This window comes from Glossina fuscipes, unplaced genomic scaffold (assembly GCF_014805625.2).
Source record: "Glossina fuscipes isolate IAEA_lab_2018 unplaced genomic scaffold, Yale_Gfus_2 28, whole genome shotgun sequence".
NCBI lineage: Eukaryota > Metazoa > Arthropoda > Insecta > Diptera > Glossinidae > Glossina > Glossina fuscipes.
In genome coordinates, this window is record NW_023998423.1 from 5,001,453 (window position 1) to 5,027,659 (window position 26,207).

Here is a 26,207-nt window from a genome sequence, read left to right on the forward strand (position 1 = left end):
AATAGAACAATGAAAAACTTTCGGAAAAGTCTGGAAAGGATATATAGAAGTATACCATGTAAGATACTGCTTAGTTAACAGGGAAGTCTGAGGGGCCGTGGTATGTCCCGAACAGTTCTATGGCGTACTGAGAAGCCACATTGTCAGGCTGGTATCGCAATGGGCACAGATTTGGGCGATTTGTCAATTGCAGGACAACGGCAGGCAAAAAGAAGAAATGACTTACGTTTAGTCACCGGCTTCTACACGGGTACAATCTGAACAACAGGGATATGTTTGATACCGATTCATGCAGAGTCCCATCATATTCTATGTGAATATGAGGTCATCTGCAAAATCAGACACCAAGTGTTTGGCGAGCATATAATTACGCCGGACACTGTACAGTGCTCCGATCCAACGGTGGCGGGATTCATAAACACTCCTGCGAAACTTGATTAATTCATGCCACGTCGATATCATTGTAAATATTAATGAGTGAATTCCACCTCGGTGATGAGTATTATTGCGTTGAAAATATGGTCTCTAAAAAAGAAGAAGGAAAGATAGAGTAGGCGTATGAACAAGGAATAACAAAAATGATTTCCTGCAGATGTATAGTTACAGCCGTGGAATGGAAAGTTGGTTCATATGAATGGTGACTTTATTACAACTAAAAAGGAAATTCGCGAAGGCTACGCAAAAATCAAAAATTCGTTGAAATTAATGCGAAGATGCGCATACATAAAAGCCGACTACGCGAAAGAGCAATTTGGGGGGAAAAAATACCCATTTTTTGCAACAACGATTGTTATGGCAACAATCTAAACCATAACAAAAGTGTGAACAAAACAAATGAGGTGAAAAAAAAAGAAAACAGACGCATACGGAAGGAAATTTCTCTAAATTTAAGGAAATATGATTGCGCTGCCTATTATTATTATTATTATTGAAATATGATAAACATTAAACTGTGAAAGAAGATCGACGTAAAATACTGTAGAGGGATAATTTCGAAAAGTAGTTTTAGGCGGAAATGACCTTTGAAAAGGTTCTTTACAAATATGAAGAACCACACGGGACAGGCGACGTATATTTTATTTGGCAAAAAGGAGAGACCGGTTCTTTACTGGCCACTACCGGCTCCGATGGAACAGTAGCTTTATATAGCCGTGAAGGTGAACTAATTGAACGAATTCTTTTATCCAGGTACCATATGTAATGAGTTTAGCAAAAGAAATCCACTAAAAAAAAAGCTTCTTTCTTTGTATGTATTAGCCTTTGCTCTGGTTTTGCCTGGAATAATGATGGCGACATATTAGGTATTATTACGGCCACATCGCCCCTTATTACGTTGTGGGAAGTAGCAACACAACAGCAAAGCACGATAGAGTCGGGTCTCAAGGATCCTCTGTCCTGCATACTTTGGTCTAAGCAGGAGAAGCTACTGGCAGTTGGTACTACTCGTGGCAATTTGGCAATTTACAACCATGGCTCGGGCAGAAGAATACCAGTTTTGGGCAAACATTCTAAACGCATCAGGTCAGTGAAACTCAGCTATTTGATTCAATTATTTGATTCGTAAATGTACACACACACGCTCACATTTTTCTTTACGTAAATAAATTTGTGATATTTGCATCAGTTGCGGTGCTTGGTCCGCGCAAAATCTATTGGCTCTGGGGTCGGACGACAAAACTTTCTCTTTGAATAATGAAGAGGGCGATACTGTACGCATCGTGCAATTGCGCGATGTGCCGAGCGATATGTATTTTGCCGAAATGAATAATAAAGATCAGCTCGGAGGTGAGAATGCCGTTAGTATGATAATCGGTAAACGCACTTTATATTTATATTATCTGCCTGAACCGGAATCTCCCACCGAATTGGGATTCCAAAGCCGTTATGGGTCGTTGTTGCAGCACAAATGGTTTGGTCAAGGTTATATATTATTGGGTTTTTCCAATGGACATGTTGTAGCCATTTCCACTCATCCTAAAGATATTGGCCAGGAATTATGGCAAGTGAAGAATCATAAAGAACTATTAACCGGTCTCGCTTATTGTCCTATGCTGGAGATAGTAGCGTCTTGTGGCGATAATACGTGAGTTATAGATACTTTTAAGCCGTAATGAAAATCTTCACTTTTTTTCAATTTATAGAATCAAAGTTCATTCCATTACTAACTTGCATGAAACGGAAAAAATTATAACAATACCAGATCATTCGGGTGTACAAATGATAGATTGGTCCGGTGACGGACAACTATTGGCAGTGACAACTACAAGTGGCTCAGTGTACATTTATGTCACAAAATTGCAAATACTATATGCAGTGTCAGCTCCAAGAGTTGCTATTCTGAGCAGCTTGGCTGAGGTTGCAATTTATGCTTACTCACCGGAAAAGGTAGACCATATTTGGCATAAATATTCTGTGAAATATTTATGTTATTGTATTTTTTTTTTTTTTTATTTTTTTTTACAGCCAAAACCCATTCCATATCGCCAGCGATTAGAAAATGAACCCACTTTCTTGGCTATAGGCCCTTACCATTTGGTGGCTGGATTAGATCGCCATGCATGGTTTTATGATCTTGGAAAGATGCTAGGAGACAAACCGGAATTATTAACCGAACGCGATTTTTCTAATCCAATACAAGACATCCGATTGAATGCGGATTACTGCGCTGTGCTTTCCCCACCTATATTAATTTTGCAAGCCATAGTTACGGATAATCCCAACGTTAAAGATAAACTAATGCAAACTTTTCCGAATGCTTTGCCCACCTTAAATGATGCAATCATAACTTGTTTTGGATTAACACAAGAGTACCTGATATTCGCAACAGATGTAAGTCCTGAATACAAATGCTTTCCCTTTAAATTCCCTTTAAATTAATAAAATCATTCAGATAGGGCACTTGATCTATTTCTCCTTGGAGAAATGGGAAATATGCACAACATATCGTCACAATATGGGTATTAAGAAATTATTCGCTGATAACGAAGGTACGAAACTGATATTCATAGACGATCACGAGCAGGGTTATGTATTTTTACCGGTAAGTTTCTGCCTCTTTTAGTGATGTAAAAAATTTCAAAATTTTTACATTTGCCAAAATTATTTTAGGCCTTGGAAGAATGCGTTATCGTTAATGATTTTCCTAAGAAATGTGATATTTGTCTATGGGATTTGGCTCAACCCAATCTCTTTATAAGTTGTGAAGGCAAAGTGGTAACAACGCACGTTTTTATACGCTACTCAGTGACGGGGAAATATACACTGAAAGCTGGTGAAACTAAATTGCAAGCTTCACAAGTGCCTTTGTTGCTGTTTGACGGTGAAATGGTTCTATACATTGACGGCGGTCAATATGCAGTACAATCATTAACCACCCATTTGGTGTTGGCTGGTATCGGTGCTACGTGTAATCTTAAAAATTTTCTAAATATTCGTAAATACAATGAAGCTTTTAAAGTTTGTGAGAAAATTAATCTGAAAGGATCCTGGCTTGAATACGGCCGACAGGCATTAGCCGATTTGGAACCAATTTATGGTGAGATGCTAAAACGCTTCCAAGCCAATTATTCATTTCATTAATTATTTTCATTTTAAGCTTTAAGAGCTTATCGTAAAATAGGTGATGTGGCAATGGTTAACGCATTGGAGGATATACGATATATGGAAGATGTGAATTTGCTGAGCGGATTTTGTTGTTTATTATTAGAAAAATATGAAGAAGCCAAAGAATTTTTCTTAAAAGGTTCTTATACCAAAGATGCCTTAGATATATGTCGCGATCTCTTACAGTGGGAGCAAGCGCTCATACTTGCCTACAAAAATGAACCTGATCAGGTGCCTTTCATATCACGGGAATACGCCCAACAATTGGAATATAAGTGAGTTCGACCCTTTCAAAAATGGCGAAAGCTATTTTTTAACTCAATTCCTCCGATTTTTTTATCCATAACCCGAATGTGATTTAATATGAACAGTTTGCTCTTCTATTTGCCTGCTGGGGCAATTCGCCTTGTCAGCAGCCGTTTGCCATTTAGGGTCACTTGCATTGAGCTGCTCATTTATGTTATAGCGGAATTAAGGAGTAGCTTTGATCTAGGTCTTATTCCAATTTCAGTGGTCAATTAGATGCCACCGCTCCGAATCTTCGTCATAACCTGCTTTCACATATCCCTCTGACCGAATGAAAGCGCCATTAACGATTTTAAGATATCAAAATATACCATTCGAACTAATATTTTTACTCTACACCACTTGTGGTACAGGGTATATTAAGTTAACGCGATCGTATGTAAGCCGCATAAGGGCTTAAAATAGACCCGTCTTTTATTGTACAGATCGATTCAGAATCATAATCTAAGTTGATCTAAGCCTGTCTGTCCGTTCATCCAAGTAAATTTGTATTCAAGCTACAGGTCGAGAGATTTTGATGAAATTTGGCACAGTGACGTCTTTTGGTCCAAGAACGAATTGAAAATGACTCGGATCGATCCAATTTTTCGACCACTCCCCATACATAAATGCCTAGAATATTTAATGGTCCGCCTTGTATGACTATAATGTTCTTACTTATTTTATACTACAATAGTTCGGAGAAATGTACGCAAAATTTATCTAAGACAACACTGATTCTTATTCTAATTTCAAAAATGCATAATTTTTTTTTAAAGGATCTCTGACTCGTATTCCTAATACTAACAAAAATTATGTAAATTATAGAATACATAGAATTTTCACTTTCTTGTCTTTATTTAGTGGTAACTATGCCGATGCTTTATACCATTACGAAAAAGGTTTTAAAGAGGATTCCTTCGACGCTATGGAATATCAAGAACTACTCAATTCTTCACCAGAGTACGAGGAACATGTCCGTTTGTGCAAAATGGGTATTGCAAGAACGTCAATACGTGCGGGCGATTTTCGAAGAGGTGTAAGTACTAATACCTTTTTTTTTTTGCTATATCGGCTTAAGTGTTTTTCATTTTGAAACCTTTTAGATTCAGTATGCGACTGAATTGAATGATGAACAATTGTTTTGTGACTGTGCTGAATTGCTAGTCACTGTCGGTCATTTGACGGAAGCAGCCAATCTTTATGAGCGCGGTAAATATTACGACGAAGCTTGTGGCCTTTACATATCGTTAAAGATGTGGCATAAAGCGAATCAGATATTGCCTCAAGTGAAAAGTACCAAGCTGCATGCCACTTATGCGAAAGCCAAAGAATCTGATGGGCGATTTCAAGAAGCTATCGATAGCTATCGTATCGCTGGTGACTTGGATGCTTGTGTGCGTATTTACTTGGACAATTTATGTGATCCTCATACGGCATCCGAAATCGTTCTGGAGTCTCGTTCTGTGGAAAGCGCCCAGTTACTGGCGAAGTTCTATCAAAAAATCGGAGATATAGACCAGGCTCTGCACATTCTTGTGCTTTGCGGTTGTGTAGAAGAAGCTTTCGCTCTGGCTCAACGCCATAACAAATTAAAACTCCATGGCGAACTGTTGGAACGTTATCAAAATGCCAAATCAAGTGATTATCTAGCATTGGCTCAGTATTTTGAAAGTGAAAAATATACTTTGCTGGCAGGCAAATATTATTTCTTGGCCAGAGAGTTTACGAAAGCTTTGAGATTTTTATTGAAGGCAAGTGCTTTTAATAACGAAGAGTCACAGGCTTTATCGACGGCTATAGACTGCGTTGCCACGTCCAACAATGAAAATTTGGCAACTCAGCTAATAGAGTTTCTTTTAGGCGAAGTGGATGGTTCACCGAAAGATCCGCGTTATTTATTCCGATTGTATATGGCTAGGCGGCACTATAAGGATGCGGCAAAAACGGCTGTAATTATAGCAAATCAAGAACAATTGACGGGCAACTATAAAATTGCACGCGATCTATTATTTTCTATGTATCAAGAATTGCGGCGCAATAATTTGGCGGTAACATCCGAAATGAGGCACAATCTCATTCTCTTGCACCGCTACACGCTGGTACGCATCCACATTAAGTTGGGAAATCATTTGCTGGCTGCAAAATTGCTTGTCCAAGTGGCTAATAATGTATCACAATTCCCCGAACGTAAGTGCTGCTACTCTTTTAAGCTTAATTCATCAATTCACTTATTCGTGTATCTGCAATTCGAGAAATTCCAAACTAAGTTTATCGTTTTACATAAAGCTCTTAAAAATAAAAGTTTTAAAAGCTTGACAACATGCACTGTTTATAGATTTGCGATCAATGTTGCGATCGTGATTCAGAATTGTTCACATTAGCTGAACAAATTTGAAAGTCTTCTTTCTATTAGAGGGATTGACATTTCTGAACCTTTGGTTTTCGAATCTAACAAATACGTTTCAATAACCTAACGCACAAGCCTTCTCCACTAGCATAGTCATCTCCGGCAACCTGACAGTCGTCTGTTGTTGAAATGCTCCCAGTCGTAAAAATTTTGGCAAAAAGTTAAAAGCCGGCATTCATACGCATAATGAACGGCCCACATATAACCCTTTCATAAATTGAGAAAATTTAGAACAAATCTCAAGTAGAACCTCTAAGTTTAGTTAGTCTTCGTTCCCAGTGAGACAGGAGCTAAATTAAAAGCGTAAGAGATAGCCATCCGAAGATTTTTACAAACATTTTGAAGAGCTATGCATTAATTTAACATAAAGATAAAAACCGTATTGTCTATTAGACAGCAATTTGTAATTACCTTAAAAAAAAAAAAAACTTTATCGTTAAAGATGTGATACCGATATTGACGTCTACGGTTATTGAATGTCATCGTTCCGGTTTAAAAAAGTCAGCCTTCATGTACGCCTCTACACTTATGCGGCCTGAGTATCGTAATAATCTGGATGACCGCTATGCGAAAAAAATTGAATCTATCGTACGTAAAGCTCCAAAAGGTATTAAAAATTTTCGCGATGAAATCGATGATGAGACAATGGAATGTCCTATATGCGATACAAATTTACCCAATATGGAAGTTACCTGTTTCAGCTGCAAGACAACTCTGCCAATTTGCATCGCTACCGGCCAACACATTATAAAGCAACATATGACTTCATGTCCTGCCTGTGATTTCCCTTGCTTTCGGGCCGAAATGGAAAAGTAAGTTTCAGATTCTTCTTCACATTCAAAACGTGTTTTTACGAAAGTTGTCCTTTTTTTTTTTCTTAGAATACTATCTGAACTTAACGAATGCCCGATGTGCGGCGAGCAAGTTAATCCCGAAAGTTTACTGGATGTCGAAGATATACGTCCTTATATTTTGGCTTCATCGTAGTTATTGTATATTATTTTTATTTATTTATTTATTTTTTTTTTTTTAGACAAATGTCACTCAATTGCAATTCTAAACCAAATACTATTTTTAATTTTAAGGCATATTTAAATGTAGGAAAATCAATTTTATTGTCTATCTAATTTCCTTAGCTTCATTGAGATACTTTAATCCTATCTTAACTTGTCATAGACATAAGTTTGAAAGCCAACTTTCTTTCAATTAAGTCATCTATAAAAAAAAATTAAATTAAATCAATTTATAAAACGTTTATAAAAATACCTTTGCAACTTGCTGCAAATTTTTAAAAATTATTTCTTTATGTCCATAATGCAATTTGGTAACATTTCTTGCAATTGATTTTTAACATTTTCCATATTTTTTACAGCGGGCATATGATAGATTTTAAGCAGTTCCAAGTTTTTCAACTTTCCAATCACCATTAAACCTTGATCGTTAATGTTACCACAATCGGACACTTGCAGCACTTTTAGAGACTGAGTTAAATAAACAATATCATTGAGACCATCTTCTTCCAAATGTCGGCAACTATGAATTATGACTGTGTCAATATGTTTACATCCGTTGAAATGCTGTAATCCAATTTTCATGATCGACGATCCGGTTGCGTCTGCTACTTTGATAAGAAATTTGTCGCTTTCGGGCGGCAATAAATTATAATTCTTAAGCAAAATATCGGGATTCCCTTTAGTACGTATGGCTCCGCCGTTCTTTAGTAGCCATTCGGCACATAAGCGATTGGGTCCGACTTTCATCAATCGGTCCATATCTACTCGATTGAAAGCAATTGCTACGAAACCCCATACGGAACGTTTAAGTTCATTGCTTAGGCGCGCAGTACATGTACTAACTAAATGGGCGTTTATACTTCCTGGTATTTTGTACATACATTGGTAAACATGACGTAGAACAGTCATCCCCAATTCCCGATTTCACTCTGTATAATTTAGAATTTAGAAAATTTTTAACGAAAAAATGCAGTCTTACTATTATTATTAATTAATTGAAGTAAGCAGCTGTTTTACTCTTAGCGCAATTATGATAGCACAGTTTTCATAGTTGGAGTTAATTGCGTACATGGTTGCCGTTTTAATTATTACTGAGAAATTTTCTTGGTGATACATTCCAATTAACAATTTTGGATTTGATAGTTCAAAAGCGAGAAGTTACAGACGTTTCTCCAAGTTTTATTTTTAACTCACTTAGTTAACTACTTTAGCTTATTAATTAATAAAAATAATTATTAATATTATGTTATTGTAGAATTATTATAATTAATTTGGTATGAATTAGTAACGAGTAACGCGTAAATTGTAAATTGTTGACACATAAGTGTTTTTTTTTTCCAAATTCATAAGTAAAATACAGCCTTTTTTTACAGTATAATTTGCGCAAATACTGCTGCTATTGTCAAATCTTTGACAGCATAAGACATATGTTCTAGTGAAATTTAAGTATAGGTTAAAATTTGTACATATTATTTCAAAGAAGTTAAATCAATAATTCGGTTAAGTGTCAGTTAGAAATTTTATTAATAGATTGGAAAAATGAAACTGCCTTTCGGAAAAAAGCACGCAGAAATTGCGACCTCTTTGTAAGTCTTGAATTTTTAAAGAATCGTTTAACAAAAAACAAAGCGTCAATAACGATATGCGTAAGAAACACATTGCATAATCTACGTAAAATTTTCGATAACGTTACAATGCTACGGAACTTTTCCATCTGTAAAAGTCTTAAAAGTATATTCCTGTTTTGATTGTTTCAGCGCGTCATCAGCCGTTGGTTTTGGAGGTGCGGGATTTCTAACGTTGCTCTATTTTACAGACTGGAAGGTAGTCCTGCAATACGTGCCCTTCTATGGTTCCAAATTTGATAAACCTGAATAAATGTATGCACAACAAAATATATTTTCTATATCTTCTTTCGAGGGAGAAAAGCGACTGTTAATATCTAAAGGAAGTTGGAAACGCTAAGAATAAAAGGACTGCCCAGTTTCTTAACAGGTTAAAAAATGATCTGATCTTTTTGAAGATCCTGTGTTTCAAATTCAAATATATTTCCCTTAATAAAAAAGAAGCACGTAAAGCAAACTGCTCTTTGCCTCTAATTACAACGGATGCTAAAATATAAGAAAATTATTTTATATTTCGCTTTTTGGTTGGTTTTTCATTGTTTAGAATTTAAGTCCAAGAATATACAATAAAAAAATTCAAGAAATGGAATGAAGATATTTTGAAATTCAAAGTTGTTTAAATTAAGACATTGATAACGTTGCGGACTTTAACATGAACAACAATTTTTTATAGCGACTACAATTCGATAATTTTTAATTTCTAAATAATTAAATACAACTAGGTTACGGTTTACAAATATGAACAAAATGAATGCATGATCCGAACAATTTATAGCCCACAGGCACAGTCAGGCTTATTAACGCTTCGTTGTCTTGTTTGCTGCAAATTTCGCAAAGCTGCTCCGCCATATTGAATACCGCTACCTATACGTTCTGGATCCAATTCGCCAGTTTCGATTTTTGCCAAAATGGTTTTCGAGCATTTTAAAAAGGCTTCTTCAACATTTTCGCCGGTCTTTGCACTTGCTTCCAAAAATATAAGCTCTAGATAAAATATTGTGAAATTTAAAAACTTTCCACCTACAAGAACATGAATGCTTGCGCACAAACCATTTTCTTGAGCAAAAGTGCTGGCTTCCAGAAATGTCACGTCTCTTGCCTCTTCCAAATCTTTCTTATTGCCCACTAATAATATGACAATATTAGGGCTGGCTAAGGTGCGGGCATCATTTAACCAATTGTTCAATGCGTTGAATGAATCTCGTGACGTCGTATCGTATACCAACAAAGCTCCCGCTGCCCCTCGATAATATGAACGCGTTACCGAACGAAATCTTTCTTGTCCAGCGGTGTCCCATATTTGTAATTTCACCGATTTCCCACCAACATTTACGATGCGTGAACCAAATTCCACCCCAATTGTATGAGAACTATCATCTTTAACTAAAATGATGAATAAATTCAGGATAAGCAAATACTTTATTTTTTCATTCTTATTATTTTCAAGACAGAAGAGGCAAAAAGGTGATCTTCGATATGCAATTTCGGGAAACAGTAGAAACTTAATTATCAGTTACACAGACTACACGAATAAAGCCAGAAACTGATGCTGGTAAAGTAATAAAAGCCTCAACCCTGCAGCTTTTATTTTTAATTGGTAATCACAGACAAAAAAAAACGATAAATTTATAGTAATTGGACGACTGACACGTCCACAGTGATATTTTGCGATTGTCATAAATGGGATATGCAATTGCTTTAAGGCGAACCATTCTTACTTACAGCTAGTGTAAAAAATTCAAATGTTTCTATTATCCATTTTCTCTTTGCTTACAATGTTATGGTTTCTTTTACATGGCCGTAAGAGATTTTGGATATTTTCTAATGCATTTAAATTCGGCTACACTTTATATCTTTGCGATACGCAACTTTCTTCGCAGCATACACAATCCGTATAAATATACATATATATATTCGCATATATAATTATTGTCACATTAGACGACCAAGTGATAATTAGTGCATATAAACTTACATTTGTTTTCAATGAAATGATGCAACAAACAACTTTTGCCACTACCAGCGCTGCCAATTATTAAAAACTTGAATAAATAATCTGTAAATGCGTAAAACAAAACAATTTTTGTGAAAAATTGTGAAAATTTTTTTGAAACTTCATCGATTACCGTATGTTTCTGACATTTTGTTTATATTAAATTTTCTTTAAGAACAGTTAGTTGTGTTAATGAGCTACTGTCGTGGTAAAAATTTTCTTAGCTTAATGGATTTTTCACTTTTCTTTTTTTTTATAAAAATAATGTTCACTCTCGTATATTTGATAGAGTTTTTCTTTTGTTACTTTTGCCACCAAAATGACTAAATGTTATTTTTTTATCTCATTTGTGTGTTCTGCCCTCTCTCTCTCTCGTTCCTTCATTATTTACAATAAAACGAAAGAGGAAAATTAAAAAATTTTTTAACTAAAAAGTCCTGCAATCAAATCGGCAACACTGGAAAAACATATTAAGAAAATAAACAGTAGGGTCAAAAACCTCAACAACAAAGAAATTAAATTTCGTCAGGCCACTAAAGATATGTCTCACACTTTTTTAAACACTTGGAGCGAATATATATATATATATTGATAATGTGGAATAGACCAAAAATTAAATTTTACCGAGGGAAGCTTTTCAAGAATAAGATGAAGTGTGCATTTCTTGATAATATAGACGTTATTTTTTCATAGCATATATTTTACATTCAAATTTCAGAACGCGTAAGTAAGACTACGATACATTTTCAAATATCTTTAATTTCTGTTCTTATCATTAGCTTAAGATTTTCTGTGTTTTCTATGGAACGACGTTATTTATTAAATAAGAAAAAACAGAAATGTTTGGAAACTCTGTCATTTCAGATATTTCGCAATAATAATAAACATCAATAATTGCGTCAGCTGTTATTCAAGTCATATTAATCCGCAAGACCGTCTAAGACCGTCAGTGCCATCAGTGCTTATTTTCAAAAGTAAACAATTCCAAGGGTGTCATATTAAATTTAATATTCTTTTGTATAAAGAAAGTCAAAAAATATTAAAATATGAATGTATCCTATGGTCTTTTCGAAATTATAATTGCTTTCAATTTGGTACCACTTGTATTCATATTTTTGTGGTCATTAATAGTGGGAGATTTTAAGGTAAGATGCAAAAGACGACGCATGATATTCCGAATTTAGTTTATTTTATATTCAATTTTACAGAACTTTCGGATAAGTCGTAAAACATGCACGGAATTCACCGCTCAAGATCCCGTAAATTGTTACCAAAATTTTCCAGATAAAAAACTACAAAAACCTTGCGTAGACGAGACTTGGACTTGTAAGCAAAAAACTAATTAATTACTATATTAATATATAGTTGTAATGTGACACTTATCGTCAATCATTTAATATATAAGCAAAAAACTAATTAATTACTATATTAATATATAGTTGTAATGTAACACTTATCGTCAATCATTTAATATGTATAATCAAATAAAAAGTATTATCTATTAGAAAGCATTTGGTGATCATTAAATTTAATAATCATATAAATCAAATACAAAAACGTTTTCAGTCAATTTTAATGCTTATTTTGCAAATTATAGACAATATCAAATATCGACTTTGATCGTATTTTTTGAGATCCGTTTTCAAGAAAGCCGTTTATAAATAAATCGTAAGCTTGTTTATGTATGGAGAAATAAATGTATAAATATGCATAATATTTGCAATTGTGAACTCTTTATATATGGTCGAAGTAAATACAACAAAGCAATTAAATCTTTATTTATTTATTCTATATTTTTTATTGATACTAGGTTTTTAGAATGTTAACTACACACTAATGATTCTTTTCATGATTCTTTTGAGTTCAGAGTTTGACAAATATGTATAACTGATTAAAAAGTCAAGCAGATAAGAAAATAATATACGCGTGGCTGAGTCTCGCAAAAATTAACAGCGGTGTCTACCGTATTCATTTCAGAATTAATCCATTTTTAGGCAGATAATAAATCTTCATTTGAGGAATGTACAAAATAGTTTTCAACATTCCGTCTTGTTCGCATAAAAGCACAAAAAAGTGAAAAAAAATAATATGTAATCGTAATTGTAACATTATGTGGGCAAGGCCGATTTTTTCTTATAGTAGAGTGTTGCGTAATGCACTGGAAAATTCGTAAGGTGGAAAATTTCAGCCTTCGAATGCCAACTTTCGGGCAAAAGATTCCAACGTTTCTGTCAAATTTGAAGTCGATATCCCCATTTTTGCGACCAAGAGAATGCCAGCAACAAATAACACACAGGCGCACAGACGAACGGACGTAGTTTAATCAAATTAGAATTTCACGTCGACCAAGACTATATATACTTTATAGGGTCTCTGAAACTTATTTTTGAAGAAAAACTAGACGAGTAAACCTCTACCAGTGGTGGGTATAAAAAAAACTCAACCCGCAACACCATCTTGAAATAATGATTTAAAAATATGATAGGAACCAGTGGTAACTTTTCTGCGATGCATATGAAAAGAAAATCGTAATGCATCTAAATTGACTCTGATTCTTTTTCTAAATATGAATAAAAGGACCACATTGTAATCAGAAATTATGAGTACTAAGTATATGTAAGCACTGCGTACCTAGAAATTTCTGAAATATGGTGTTGTCAAGAAAATGTACGCATAATACAAGCAAAATACACTCAGTTTTTACACAAAATATCGTCACAATTAGACAAAAACAAGTAAGAAAATTATATGCGGCTGCGGTTGAATTTACCCAGTCTCACCTATATATAAAGGGGGGGCATGGCATGTTGTAAACTTCTCCTCGTAGTATATTTGCTATGGCTTTTTTCTGTATGGAGTTCAGTGTGCAATTGTGCCATAACTGCCTAACAAGAGGTTTTCCTCATCATCTACCCGTATATTCAATTGTCGGCATCCACGCGTCCGTGCTCCGGATGGAAACAAGAATTGTTCGCCTAAATTCTTAATCGCTTGTAAGACGGCGTGGTGCTGTATCAATAACGCGGGAAGTAAAATTCTAAATGATAATCTTCGCCATTATATTTTTGCTGGAAGTTGGCATCGAATTTAAGGAGGATGCGATTGAAAAGCACCTTGTGAATCACTCTAAGAAACAGGCTTGCTTAATTCAACATTGATATGGACTGTTCTATATCAAATTACTTTTTTGAACCACTTTTCACAATAAAATATCATTTAATTTTCATCAAAATCTTTATATGGAGTGTGGTCTAAAAAAGGTACAAATTCCATAAGGTTAGTTTATATGCCAAAATTATTGTTATTATAACGAACTAATTTTTTAACAATTTTCATAGGAACGATTATATAGAATGAGGTTCAAAAACTTGCACCGTCCGCTTCAAGGTTTCCACAACCATTTTGAAATGTCGAAATATGACTATTCAGCCAACTTCGCTGAGGAATATTGAAAATTGCAATTTTTCTTTCATATGACGAGTTTTCAAAATAGGAAATTATATGGGGGGTGATCGAAGAAGAGTTCCGCACTATTTTCAATAACGTCCTTGAACCAAATTCCTCGAAATGTCTCAAAAGTTGGAATTTGTAGTTGGAACTTATAAACACTTGAACAGCCTGTAGATTGAACACAACCAAACAAGACGGACAAACGGACAGGCTAGCTTTGGCGGGTCCAGATCTAATCGTTATAATAAAGAATGAGCCACTCTGAAACCTTTCTCGACATTGTATACATTTTACAAACTTAGTATACCCTGCATCGAAATTGATTGAGACCTGGTATAAAGATAAAGAATGGTAGCCGATGTTTTCAATATTTTCAGTGAAACTATCGTTTTCTGGTATTATTAACAGGTTAAGAGCAAAAAACGCTAAAGCAGCTATGTGCTCTGTGCTGTGGGCGTGTCTTTTAATCGATTTGGTTCATTTTTCATAACCGACTGAAGTGAAAGAACTTTGAATGTTTGTCCAATTCTTTAGCCAGGACAATCTTTACCACTGGCAATGCACACACCGACAAACCGTAATGCTTAAATCGATTCAGAATTCGAATCTAGTGAAAAGTTTCTATGTTGCTTATGTGCTCCTTCCGTTGTTCTCACTTCCATACTTGAAAATGTTATTACGAACCTTCAGTGGAAATTTGAAATTCATTGCACGCTTTGAAGGATCCTAATATATTTTTAAATCTTTTTATTTAACTTTACTCCAGGATCGCGTCGAGTGTGATATAGCCGTTGGTGACACTCAAGTAATGCTTAGAGCTTTAGATCGTTTAGATCGCCGTCTTTTGGCAATGCGTAATATATGTCGCGGCATTGACATTCAACAGAATACAGTGGATATAACTATAAACGAAATCCGTCAACTTTGTGAGCCTCATCAAAAAAACGCGAAGGATCATATTGCAGACAGTTTAAGCTCATCGTTAAGCTTATCGTTCGTATCAGGCAGAAATAGGCGAATTGTTACTGCAGGTCGATGACCGTGCCCCCGACATGACCACGGAAGTGCTGAATGGCCTTCCTACACGCTTCCAAGATCAAACCAAACGATATATGAGAAACAGGAGCAGAGGGATGGTATGGCCAAAAAAGTGCTTTGATAAAACGTTTTGTGACAGATGCGATGGGTCCACTTTTTTCCTAAAAAAATTATTTAAAAATTTTTCAAAGTGTACAAAATTTGTTTGAATGCGTTGAGTGGTCTCCCGTTAGCCACTATTTAAAAGATTTGTTTTTATTTTTATTTTTTTTATTTTAGGAAAATAAGTTGCATTCATTCCTTAACGAGAGTTTCGATATACTTTTTAACAATAAATTTTATATTATTTTATTTACTTGCGTAGTATAAAATAAAATTAAATTTTTGTTTACATAAAAGATAATTAATTCATTTTACAAAATTTTAAATTAAATATAAAAAAATATATTATTCTTAGAGAATTAGGTTACACTCTACGTAGAAAAATTCTTTTTAAGCTAGGATAAGCATTAAGCACGACAATGTGTTTGACTTGCACTTAGTACACCTTATTAATTAAGTTTTATAAAAATTTTGAACTTTCAAGAAATGATTTGGAAATTTTTTTTGCATTAACATTATCATTGAACCGCCCCCATAAAATGTTAAAGGTTAAATTAACTACAAATTCATGTAAAATTTCATACATAAAGATTAGTTGTTTACTTACAACAACAACGAACCGATATCAAGCTTACATATATATATATATATATATATATATATCTTCTAATATTGTAACATAATGGCCGGTACAAAACTCCGAGCCGATTTAGTGGAGTATAATCAATCCGTTTGTTGTCTAGTTTAGAAAGCTGATCAAATTTAAAGGCGGACGTGATGTGCCATAAACAGCTCCGTAATAACTAAATGAACGTTAATTCTAACTTCAAAAAAAAAAAACAATAATATTATAGATAGAATTCGCCAGGATTATCTAAGAATTGGATTCATCGCGAACTGACGATACCATTGAAAGAGCTTTCTCCTGTCACTGATTTTTAATTTTTCTTTAAGGCTTCCAAGTTTATGAAAGCCTATCATATAATCATGGAAAAGCGAAATCAAAATTTACTTTGGACCTCAGCCGCTTCATGTGCACTTACAGAATATGGATAACTAAAAAAAGATATGTTTTGCTCTAATGCGTCGAATGTCAATCGCCCTGATGAATAATAATAATTACTCCCAGGTTATCGATAACATCCAGCCGAAGTTAATCTTTCGCTAAACCTGTAGCTGTATTACGCGGATCATTTCGCTGGAGTACAATCGCCAGTAATTAAGGATTAAATAGAATCTTTGCAATTGCAACGGTCCGAATTTATAGAATATGCGTTGACCTGATCGGATATATTGCCTACGTAAATAAATAAATATTTTCGGTTAGGTTGTTAGGGCATACTCAGCTTAATTCAATCAATTAAGATTTCGAATTGGAAAATCTGCCAATGTCGTAAGATTAATTGGTACTTTGGAGTGGCGTATAGTTGCGTTTTTTTCTCTTTTTGTAGAACAATAAATGGAAGATAATAAATTCCTTTCTGTGCAATTGGACATGAAATGGCTATGTTAAAATACAATTTTCTTTTTACAACTTTCTCTGTCACGTCGACTCTTGAATTAACAATTAATACTATTTCCAGGGTGGTGGTCTTAAATAACGTCGCGCTCGACAAAGGAAGCAGGAAACAAGCCAGTTTTCTTAGTACGAGAATTTATGCCCATATACCAGCCATTTTTTTGTTTACGTCTTACGAAGATAATGTCACCCAAATGTAATTCCAGTTCAACATTACTATTGGGCGGATATGAGACCACGCAACGAAATCGACTGCAAGAAATCAAAAAACTGATACCATTAAGATTCCTCTTTCAATCAGGTTTAACGTGAGTAAAGATAGCGACCAAAAAAAAACAAAACCATACCTTTCATCCGCATTGGTTTGAGTGGTTGCAGCAAGAGTTTCTGCCGATGTTGCGTTAACGTTACTTTGTGCGATATTATCACCGCCGGGTTTGGAAGCAGCGGTCGGCGATAATGTAATACTTTGTAGAATATTTGATGCGTCCAATGAATGAGATTTACGATGTATGGCACCGTCGCTATTGAAATTGTTGGTTGTGTTGTTGGTGGATTGTTGATGATGTTGCTGATTACATTTGTTTACCATAACGAGATTTGATTGGGAAGATGAGGCAGCCGCAGTCGCAGACCATTGTTGTTGAAGCTGATTGGCATAAATCGAACGTAAAGTTGAATCAATTGTTGGCCTGCAAAAAAATAAAACTTATGAGTAAATTCTTTGCTGGACCGGCTGATCGCATTTTTATGTTTACTTCGCTAATGTATTTGCTCTGCTTTTATTGTTGCCTTTTAAACGTTGTGCGCTGTTGGAAGAATCTTGAGAAGCAAGAGGTTGTTGTTGGTTCATGGGTTGAGAATTGGCTCTGTCGGCAGAAGGATTTTGCAACAACTGACTCGGACACGAACCAGAACTAAAACAAGTATTAGGTACATAAGTACAAAAAAAATAATTTTTTTTTTTAAATAGAAAAATTACCGCACGTGGACGGCAGTTAAGGTATTGTTTTGTGCATTTTTTTGTTTTAAAACCATCGTAGCAGCTGGACTTGTTGTGGATTGCGCCTTTTGCTTTTGTTTTTGAGCTGTAGAAGCGCTTGCACTTGGAGATTTTGATCTAGTCTTGATGTGGGTTAAAAATTTCTTAAGTCCCGTCGTTGTCGTAGACGCTGAAGACGACGAGTTTGATGTAGATATGCAACCAGTAGTCACGTTCTTTTGTTTTATGGTTTTTTCCTCTTTGTGTTCCTTTATATTGCTGACCGTTTGATCCTTTGGGCTCAGTGTTAAATATCTTAATGGTAAATCGGGCGGCAAAGTTTGATGAGAATTTGACACTGTTACGCGTGCCTGAAGACTTTCTAAATCATGGCGCATAGAGCTTCTACAACTTGTTGCGAGCTGTTGTTGCGTTGCAGTACCTAACTGCGCCATTGACGAATTATTTTGATTGATAGCGTTAGTTGCAGAAGCTGGTGGCCCAAATTTCCAGCCATGCATCAATTGCTGTTGATCTCTGACCTTTAACGGTATAACATAATTGCCGGGAAACACACCACTAATGCCTTTCCAATTTTTCCCCTTAAACCAACCATCAAGACATCTTTCGGTAACTATATAGACACATCCTAAAAACGAAGGCATCATCAATATGCATGTATGTTCGGAGTCGTGTTACTTACCTTTTTTTAACTCCAATTCATCATTTTTAAGGGGTTTGTAAGGATACAATGCAAGATAACTCCATGGCAAGATTGAAGGAATATTTTGTTGAACAGACGTCGTTTTTAAGACGTTATGACGAGTTTGAGTGTGCGCTGATGACGTCATCAGATCTTGGTGTTGATATGGTGGCAAACCCACAATATTTTGCGGCTGATCCACTACATTTTGTGGCTGCTGTGTGCCTTGTTGTTCCATCTCGGTGACAGAACAAGCTAACGTTAAATTCGCCGTAGTGTCCTCCAATGTTGTGGGAACGCTTAGTATTTCAGCCGAATGACGGTTGACTTGGGAAATACTTAAGTTTGTAGTTCCAACGTTGAGTAGTGCGTTCAAGGAATGTCTCTTATGCGCCATATCGGTGTTTCGTAAACTCACAGACGTATTATTTGCTGTGTCATTGTAACTAGCACAAGCAGTGGCGACACTGTGCTGCTGAGATGTGTTCGGCAGCAAGGGTTGACAGCTGTCAGGCAAAGAGTGAATGTTAGTGTCAGTAATCCGGGAGTTATTAGTGGTTGCTACAGGACTAGTAGTATTAGATGAATTTGTTGACGAGGATGATGGCACTGAAACGGACGAATTCGATGACGATGACGTTGTGGTTGAATCACTATTATTGTTCTCTGTAGTAGGATCTATAAACGGGACAGCTGGCAGCGGTCTTAATTCATTCATTACTTCATTCGGTTCAGTTTGTTGTGATTGTCTTAATGATGCCAATTGGTGCGAAATTTGTACATTATCCAGTTGTTGTTTCGCCAAAGCACTTAACTCCACGAAGGCAATAGGAAATATACCTATGGAATTACCAATTCTACCCTCAGCCCAGTTATGGTCAACTCGCCGGATAACTTGTATAATGGTACCTTTTTCGAAGGTCAAACAGCCTTCTTCCTCATTTGGACCCATTTTAAAATCATACAGTGCCACACATTGTGGCAAAGGCAATGGAACTACGATCTGAAATAGGTTAACATATATATACATGTAAATAAGTATTTTAATAAATGAAAATGTAATGCAAGAGTTACCTGAACAAAATTAATGGGAAAAACACCATCCACACCCTGAACTTGACCCACATACCAGTTACTATCGATTCGTCGTTTCAAGAAAATAATATCACCTTTTTTAAAATTTAGATCCCAGGCCACTTTTGACTTATAATCATGCAAAGCATAAGCATGTGGCACAGCAAGACGTCGCTTTGAAACATTAGAATGCAAAACTGACGGCTGATGTGTTGATTGATTTTGATTACAATTAGAAGCTTGTTGCTTTAAATTGTTTTGATTCTGTTGCTTTTTCAGCTGCTCTTGAAATTCCAGCATCTGCTGCTGTTTACGCCTAATTTCTTGATCTGTTGTCTTTGTTGTAGCATTTACTCCATTGCTGGTGCCATTTGTCTGTTGTCTACAAGCGGCTGTATTTTTCATACCTAAATAATATAATAATTTTAAAAAATCATCCGCCCTTGATCACTTTTATTTCAACGTGGCTAAGATGTATATGATAAATTCCTTCAAAATTTCTATTAGATTTACAAACCTTCTAGTATTCTCATTAGCAAAACATTGGGTGGTAAGTCATCAATTTTAGTTTCTACTAACACACGACATTCCGGACACCTTAATTCCTGATGGCTAGCATGAATTACCTTTAAGTTGGAAAAGATATAAAGTTCCATAACAAGACATCATTAATATTTAAATTTTCCTCCACTTACTTCTAAGCATTTTCGGCAGAACGTGTGCTGACAAGGTAATACTTTTGAAGATGTATCCAAACGTTCCAAGCACACTGAACATTCCAATAAATCATTTAAAGTGTTTTCATCCATTTCTTTTACAGGAATCGATATGTATTAAAAATATATATTTTACACGGTTTGCTTCAAAATGCCATTAGCATTCTTTTTTTTTATGAAGCAACATTCCTTTCTAGCTAGATGCAGAAAGGGTCGCAATTATAAGAAAGAATTAACAGTTCCGCAAACTGCAAACTGCATGCACACGTATATAAGCATAGGACAAACACATTAATGTTTATTTTAAATAATGATAACTGTCTCGTTCTTTCGTAAATGAATCTTGTGAAATTCCAACAGTGGCTTTTTCAATTTGAACAAGTGTTATTGCTTTCCTTTTATTCTTATAATTTCAACTAAACCATTTCAGCGACTATGCGTAGTTTTTTTTATAAAACTGAACAATATTTTACGATTTACTGCTGCTTGCTTGCACTAGCTTTTTACGGAAATATCTCTTCTCCATAAACTTGTAAATAGTATATGGTCTTGTTTTTTTTTTTTTTTTAAAAGTCAGTATGTTCAATTTCATACCATAAACACTTGAAATTTCTTTTCTATAAAAAGCTGTTTACACGTGTGACTGAATGCACTTTAATTTATATGGAATTCATTGGTTACTAAAGGGAAGAAAACAAGTTTCATACTTTGTTCCTTGTCTCATTGTTTAGAAATTTTAACACAGATATGTTAAAAAGGCCACTCAATGAGTATCGTGGAATGCTGTGAAAAAAAAATTTTATATAATTAAATAGCATTTTTAAATTGTTGTTGCACATATTTATTTAATATTTCTTGTTAATAATTTTAATATTATATATTTTTTAATTGTTATTATCTACTTCTCTTCAATAATTTAAAGAAGAAAAATAGTTGCCTTGGTATGTTTTTACTGTTTATTCTACATTGCGAAATTTCACTTAAATCAGCTGTCATTACAATTTTATTCTGCGGCTTTTTAATTTCATTCAGCGAGAAGCACCGAAAGCACGTTTGCGAACAGCTAATTAATTACTTGGTTTATTTGGAACAGACCACTTTTTAAAAAGATGCCTAAAGTAAGGAGTTCTACGGGGCCGCCCCGAAAACAAGGTTTTAATAAATCGAACCATTCAATGAACCCAGAAAGATCAAAAAGCGAGCTTAAGGGTGTTGCTAATCCAAGAACGAAGGGCACAATTAAACGTTTGCAGATGTATAGAAATTTCAAAGCCAAACGCGATCGTAGAGGGAAGATTATAACACCAGCGCCGTTCCAGGTAAAATTAGAAAAGCTTTGCATGTTTAGATATGGCACTTCACGTAGTTTATTTTCTAGGGTTGGTTGGCCTCGGGCACCATGGCACGCGTTGAACCAACTCCGAAATGGTTTAGCAATTCTCGAGTTATTTCACAAACTGCTTTACAAAAATTTCAAGACGAAATCGGTACAGCCATAAAGAATCCTTATCAAGTAATTATGAAGCCTTCACAATTGCCGATAACATTGCTAAACGAAGCGAGCAAACACCAACGCGTCCATCTGCTGGACACTGAAAGTTTCGAGAACGTATTCGGTCCGAAGAAGCAAAGAAAACGCGTCAATATGAAAGTTAAAGACTTAGAAGATCTAACAAAAAGTGCAAATGCTCAAGCTGAGCAGTATGACAATAATAAGGATAAGGACACTGATTTGGTGCGAGAAGACCTTGGCGAGAAAGCAGTTCAAAGGGATTGGATCTTTGCAGCCGGCCAAAGTAAAAGGATTTGGAATGAACTACATAAGGTGGTTGATGCGTCGGATGTTCTTCTACAGGTGCTGGATGCTAGAGATCCTATGGGGACTCGATCCAAATATATTGAAGAATTCTTACGTAAAGAGAAACCTCATAAACACATCTTCTTTATATTAAATAAAGTAGATTTAGTACCCGTATGGGTAACCCAACGTTGGGTGGCTATTTTAAACACTGAATATCCAACAATAGCTTTTCATGCTTCTATACAGCATCCCTTCGGCAAAGGCGCTTTATTCAACTTGTTGCGGCAACTTGCAAAACTTCATATTGATAGAAAACAAATTAGTGTTGGTTTTATTGGTTATCCCAATGTCGGCAAGTCGTCGGTAATTAACGCGTTAAGGTCGAAAAAAGTTTGCAATGTGGCTCCCATCGCAGGCGAGACAAAAGTTTGGCAATACATTACACTTATGAAACGTATCTATCTCATCGATTGCCCGGGTGTAGTTTATCCATCAGCTGAAACCGACACCGAAAAAGTGTTGAAGGGTGTCGTCCGAGTAGAATTAGTTTCCAATCCGGAGGATTACGTAGAAACCGTTTTGCAGAGAGTTCGTCCAGAGTATATACAAAAAACCTACAAAATAGACAAATGGTCTTCTTCGATGGATTTCTTGGAACAATTAGCCAAGAAATCAGGTAAACTTTTGAAAGGCGGTGAACCGGATATTACGGTAGTATCACGCATGGTGCTAAATGATTGGCAGAGAGGTAAATTACCGTTTTACGTTATACCTGAGGGATTTGTAAACTCCAGCGCAAACATTGAAAATAATAAGGAAAATGAGCTAGATCCAAAGGATAAAACTGAAACTGCAAAGGATAAGGATGATAAGCAGGTTAACGACGCTGTTAAGAAGGCGAGAGAGTTCAAGCAATTGCAAGATTTTCGTAAAATTAAAGTTGGCCTCGAATACGCAGAAGGCGATATCAAGGAACTAGATGAAGTTAATTTGGAATTATTAGAACAACAGAAAGAAGAACGTCTGACGGCGAGAAGACGAAAAATTTTAAACTCCAAGACGAAAGATGATGAGTCAAGTGATGGAGTCAGCGATTTCTACTCGGAAGACGAGTACGATGAAAACTTGGAAAAAGTCGTGCACAAAAAGGCGGCTTCAAAGCGCATTTGCAGGGAAACGGTAGTTATTACGTCATCCGGCAAATTTAGAGTGGAAAAGTTAAGCGAAGAGGACCTGGACTCTGAAAATGAAACCAGCAAAATTGTCAAATTAACATCGAAGCAGAAAAGAGCTATGGAAAATAGTCAAAAACGGAAAAAAGTAGGCAGCAACTTTTATGAAGTAGCTAATGTGAAGAATCGTAATCGGAACAAAAAGGTTCGAAAAGGAAAAGATTGATGACATTTTTAAATTTTTTCTATAAATCATGGATTTTCATTATTTCTGCATGTACATTATGATGAATAAAGATAATATATTTTATTATAAGCTTTTTACCGCTCATCCACACGTGGTTTCTTTTTGGGATTCTTTCGACCGACCAGGTCACATGTTCCATAGTCCTTGCAGTTGTATGGTTCGTCGCCACTGTCGCTACTTATCTCCGAATCGCTAGACTCTGTATAAGGCCCTAGACCGGGCAATATGGCAACGCACTTGAAGTGGCCTTTGTCAAGACCGTCAACCATAATGTTTTCGAGATATTTTCGTTTTGCATCCTCGATGCTTTTTTGACTCTGCTCAAATTTTTCCGGCGGATCTAAATTTTCTAATTCCGTTTCTTTATTTTTAGTGGTTGTAGGTTCGGTTTCACCGTTCTTGCGTTTGATACCTACACTCAATAAGGCCTTCTGAGAAGGCCTTGCTGTCGATGTCTGAGGTTTTTGTTTTGACTTTAATTCACCTTGCAATTTCTGAAAAATGCCCCATTAATTAACAACTTTCAAAATTTCTTCCAAATCTTTACTTTATCCATAAATTCTTCTTGAAGTGTTGTCACGCGACTTCGGAATTCTTTTAACTCTTCTTCTTCTTCCTGCATTTGTTTCTTTTCCATATTTATTTTGTTTTTGTCCGCTAATTCCAGAAACTGAATTTCATCGTCATCTAACCCGCGTATTAAATTTTCTGTAATTGGAAATATATTTAAATTAATGGTTGAAGGTATATGACAAGGTCGTACTTAATTTGTGTGTTTCCTCATAGTCCAAGTCTTTTTTAATTTTTTGTTCCTTGAGACGATCGAAGAGTGAACGACCGTCGTACGGCTCTTCAGGACGTTCTAGTTAGTTAAAATACTTTGAATATAAAAATAAGTTTTCACGATTTTACACGAAATTTTTTACCAAGAGGCTGTTCTGGAGTGCGCACTTTTTCCCACTCTTCTTGGCGGCGTTTACGTGCTTCAGCTATTTCTGCCTCCGTAATGAAACCCGAACTCATAATGGTAAGTTATCTGGAATTGGCCTTAACTTATGTCAACAATTTGAAAAGTTCCTTTCGATCTAGTTGCCTTTTAACTATTTTTTTTTTTTGAAGGGAAAATGACGCAAAGTTTTATATTTGACGTCTGCGAAATTTTCAAGAGCAAATTGCTAATAAGCATGAAAAATTGATTTTTCGACCGTTCCAAAAGTAAAAGTAAAAAAGATAATAATAATAATAGAATGCGAACAGATATATAATTTTCCTTATTTGCATTTATCTTCATATCGGACGGAAAATTTATTATGGATCTTTCTTATTTAATTCCTACATGATTAGTAGGAGTAATTATGTTATCTTTAGTCTTATCGGAGATGTTCTTCCTGGAGAGCAAATATGCTTTTAAAGAGCTGCAGTAATTACAAACCTATTATCTGGAATCCCTTATTTAGGCCAAGAACTAGTTCAACGAGTATGAGCGGGATTCGCAGTAGATAATGTTACATTAACCCGAGACGAAAGCGATAAACCTTGTCGAGATCTTTGGTTAAATATGCAAAATTAATTACTATTGGTACGATGAAACACACGTGGATAGATCCTATTTCCTACATTATGTTAAATCGCGAATATTATATTATATTCGATATTGTATTCAATCCCGTCGCTCTCGTTTCATTAGCTGTCAATGTATTCCAAATAGAAACGAAGTGGAAACCTTTGGAAAATTAATTTTCAATTTCGTTTTACTGAATTTGCCTTACATATGGGAGAACATTCAGCGTTGTACGATGACTTTCGCTTTCGCTGACAAAACCAAAGCCGAAATACATTTTATCATTAATGGAAGTGCTCGGGGGCATTGCACAAAGGATATACTAATTGATAAGACCACATTACATGTTGTCATCGACGTATATGGTACCACAAAATAAATTCGTGTCATACAGTTATACGGCAGTAAGAACGAAATTATCAGTATCGAATTCAAAATTGCATGCCTTCTTAATACATATCCCTTTTCAGTTCTGTCTCTACAAACTGATTGCCGTGATGCCATCCTACTTAATATCAAATCGCAAAATGTTGACATGTTGCCGTTGCCAGAAGGTTGCATACTGAAAATCTATTACTAGAACATTGATCGGCTTTCGCTTTCCACCCCAAACTTAAGGATAGGCGCGTTGCCAATTGTTTTAAATGGCTGGCTTCTGGGTAGGCCTACTCAATTAGAAATAAATGGATGAACTAAAAAACAAGACGGTTGCTCTGATTTGGTTTAAAGCGGATTATAGAATAGGTGTTAATCCCAAAACTTTGCATGTTGATTACATACGATTATCAGTAGAAAATAGATTCAGTTTCGACACCTTGGAAAATCGAGGTAATAAAGAATTCTTAAAAGATGACTATGAACACAAAAAGATTTTTTTTTTTTCAGATGCATTTAGCAAAATTCCCTTACCACA

At 35.4% G+C, this 26,207-nt stretch overlaps 8 protein-coding genes across 10 annotated transcripts; 4 read left to right on the forward strand and 4 right to left on the reverse strand.

The window, feature by feature from the left end:
- Positions 1–1,015: 1,015 nt before the first annotated feature.
- Positions 1,016–7,541, forward strand: LOC119636522 (WD repeat-containing protein 19). The gene is made up of 12 exons (XM_038031915.1): positions 1,016–1,188; positions 1,258–1,521; positions 1,625–2,083; positions 2,142–2,385; positions 2,464–2,829; positions 2,891–3,040; positions 3,109–3,535; positions 3,596–3,878; positions 4,753–4,927; positions 4,995–6,078; positions 6,741–7,110; positions 7,180–7,541. The coding sequence occupies exons 1-12, from the start codon at positions 1,016–1,018 to the stop codon at positions 7,283–7,285; spliced, it is 4,101 nt and encodes a 1,366-aa protein (XP_037887843.1). The 3' UTR covers positions 7,286–7,541.
- LOC119636523 (ATP synthase subunit s, mitochondrial) lies at positions 7,422–8,463 on the reverse strand. Of its 2 annotated transcripts, XM_038031917.1 has the most exons (3): positions 8,291–8,463; positions 7,565–8,240; positions 7,422–7,513 (listed from the first exon to the last, which is right to left on the reverse strand). In XM_038031917.1, the coding sequence occupies exon 2, from the start codon at positions 8,218–8,220 to the stop codon at positions 7,594–7,596; it is 627 nt and encodes a 208-aa protein (XP_037887845.1). In that variant the 5' UTR covers positions 8,221–8,240; positions 8,291–8,463; the 3' UTR covers positions 7,422–7,513; positions 7,565–7,593. The 2 variants fall into 2 exon arrangements, with proteins under 2 accessions (XP_037887845.1, XP_037887844.1); XM_038031916.1 differs by having other exon boundaries at positions 7,565–8,463.
- Positions 8,464–8,726: 263 nt separating this feature from the next.
- LOC119636429 (cytochrome b-c1 complex subunit 10) lies at positions 8,727–9,541 on the forward strand. The gene is made up of 2 exons (XM_038031759.1): positions 8,727–8,897; positions 9,069–9,541. The coding sequence occupies exons 1-2, from the start codon at positions 8,851–8,853 to the stop codon at positions 9,187–9,189; spliced, it is 168 nt and encodes a 55-aa protein (XP_037887687.1). The 5' UTR covers positions 8,727–8,850; the 3' UTR covers positions 9,190–9,541.
- Positions 9,542–9,638: 97 nt separating this feature from the next.
- On the reverse strand, positions 9,639–11,208 carry LOC119636428 (ras-related protein Rab-4B). Its single transcript, XM_038031758.1, has 4 exons — positions 11,063–11,208; positions 10,912–10,992; positions 9,987–10,319; positions 9,639–9,920 (listed from the first exon to the last, which is right to left on the reverse strand). The coding sequence occupies exons 1-4, from the start codon at positions 11,076–11,078 to the stop codon at positions 9,706–9,708; spliced, it is 645 nt and encodes a 214-aa protein (XP_037887686.1). The 5' UTR covers positions 11,079–11,208; the 3' UTR covers positions 9,639–9,705.
- A 657-nt stretch (positions 11,209–11,865) lies between these two features.
- Positions 11,866–12,315, forward strand: LOC119636654. Its single transcript, XM_038032153.1, has 2 exons — positions 11,866–12,074; positions 12,138–12,315. Exons 1-2 carry the CDS (start codon positions 11,976–11,978, stop codon positions 12,273–12,275), a joined length of 237 nt encoding a protein of 78 aa, XP_037888081.1. The 5' UTR covers positions 11,866–11,975; the 3' UTR covers positions 12,276–12,315.
- A 3,855-nt stretch (positions 12,316–16,170) lies between these two features.
- On the reverse strand, positions 16,171–20,992 carry LOC119636322 (E3 ubiquitin-protein ligase SH3RF1). 2 transcript variants are annotated; one of them, XM_038031625.1, is made up of 9 exons: positions 20,493–20,992; positions 20,315–20,423; positions 19,798–20,204; positions 18,724–19,726; positions 18,021–18,669; positions 17,797–17,955; positions 17,477–17,730; positions 17,386–17,441; positions 17,199–17,290 (listed from the first exon to the last, which is right to left on the reverse strand). In XM_038031625.1, the coding sequence occupies exons 1-8, from the start codon at positions 20,604–20,606 to the stop codon at positions 17,389–17,391; spliced, it is 2,748 nt and encodes a 915-aa protein (XP_037887553.1). In that variant the 5' UTR covers positions 20,607–20,992; the 3' UTR covers positions 17,199–17,290; positions 17,386–17,388. The 2 variants fall into 2 exon arrangements, with proteins under 2 accessions (XP_037887552.1, XP_037887553.1); XM_038031624.1 differs by having other exon boundaries at positions 16,171–17,290; positions 17,386–17,730; positions 20,493–20,990.
- Positions 20,993–21,413: 421 nt separating this feature from the next.
- On the forward strand, positions 21,414–23,796 carry LOC119636323 (nucleolar GTP-binding protein 2). The gene is made up of 3 exons (XM_038031626.1): positions 21,414–21,454; positions 21,546–21,832; positions 21,892–23,796. Exons 2-3 carry the CDS (start codon positions 21,623–21,625, stop codon positions 23,710–23,712), a joined length of 2,031 nt encoding a protein of 676 aa, XP_037887554.1. The 5' UTR covers positions 21,414–21,454; positions 21,546–21,622; the 3' UTR covers positions 23,713–23,796.
- On the reverse strand, positions 23,774–25,368 carry LOC119636324 (PSME3-interacting protein). Its single transcript, XM_038031627.1, has 4 exons — positions 24,660–25,368; positions 24,497–24,595; positions 24,281–24,441; positions 23,774–24,227 (listed from the first exon to the last, which is right to left on the reverse strand). The coding sequence occupies exons 1-4, from the start codon at positions 24,754–24,756 to the stop codon at positions 23,808–23,810; spliced, it is 777 nt and encodes a 258-aa protein (XP_037887555.1). The 5' UTR covers positions 24,757–25,368; the 3' UTR covers positions 23,774–23,807.
- Between the last annotated feature and the right edge of the window lie 839 nt (positions 25,369–26,207).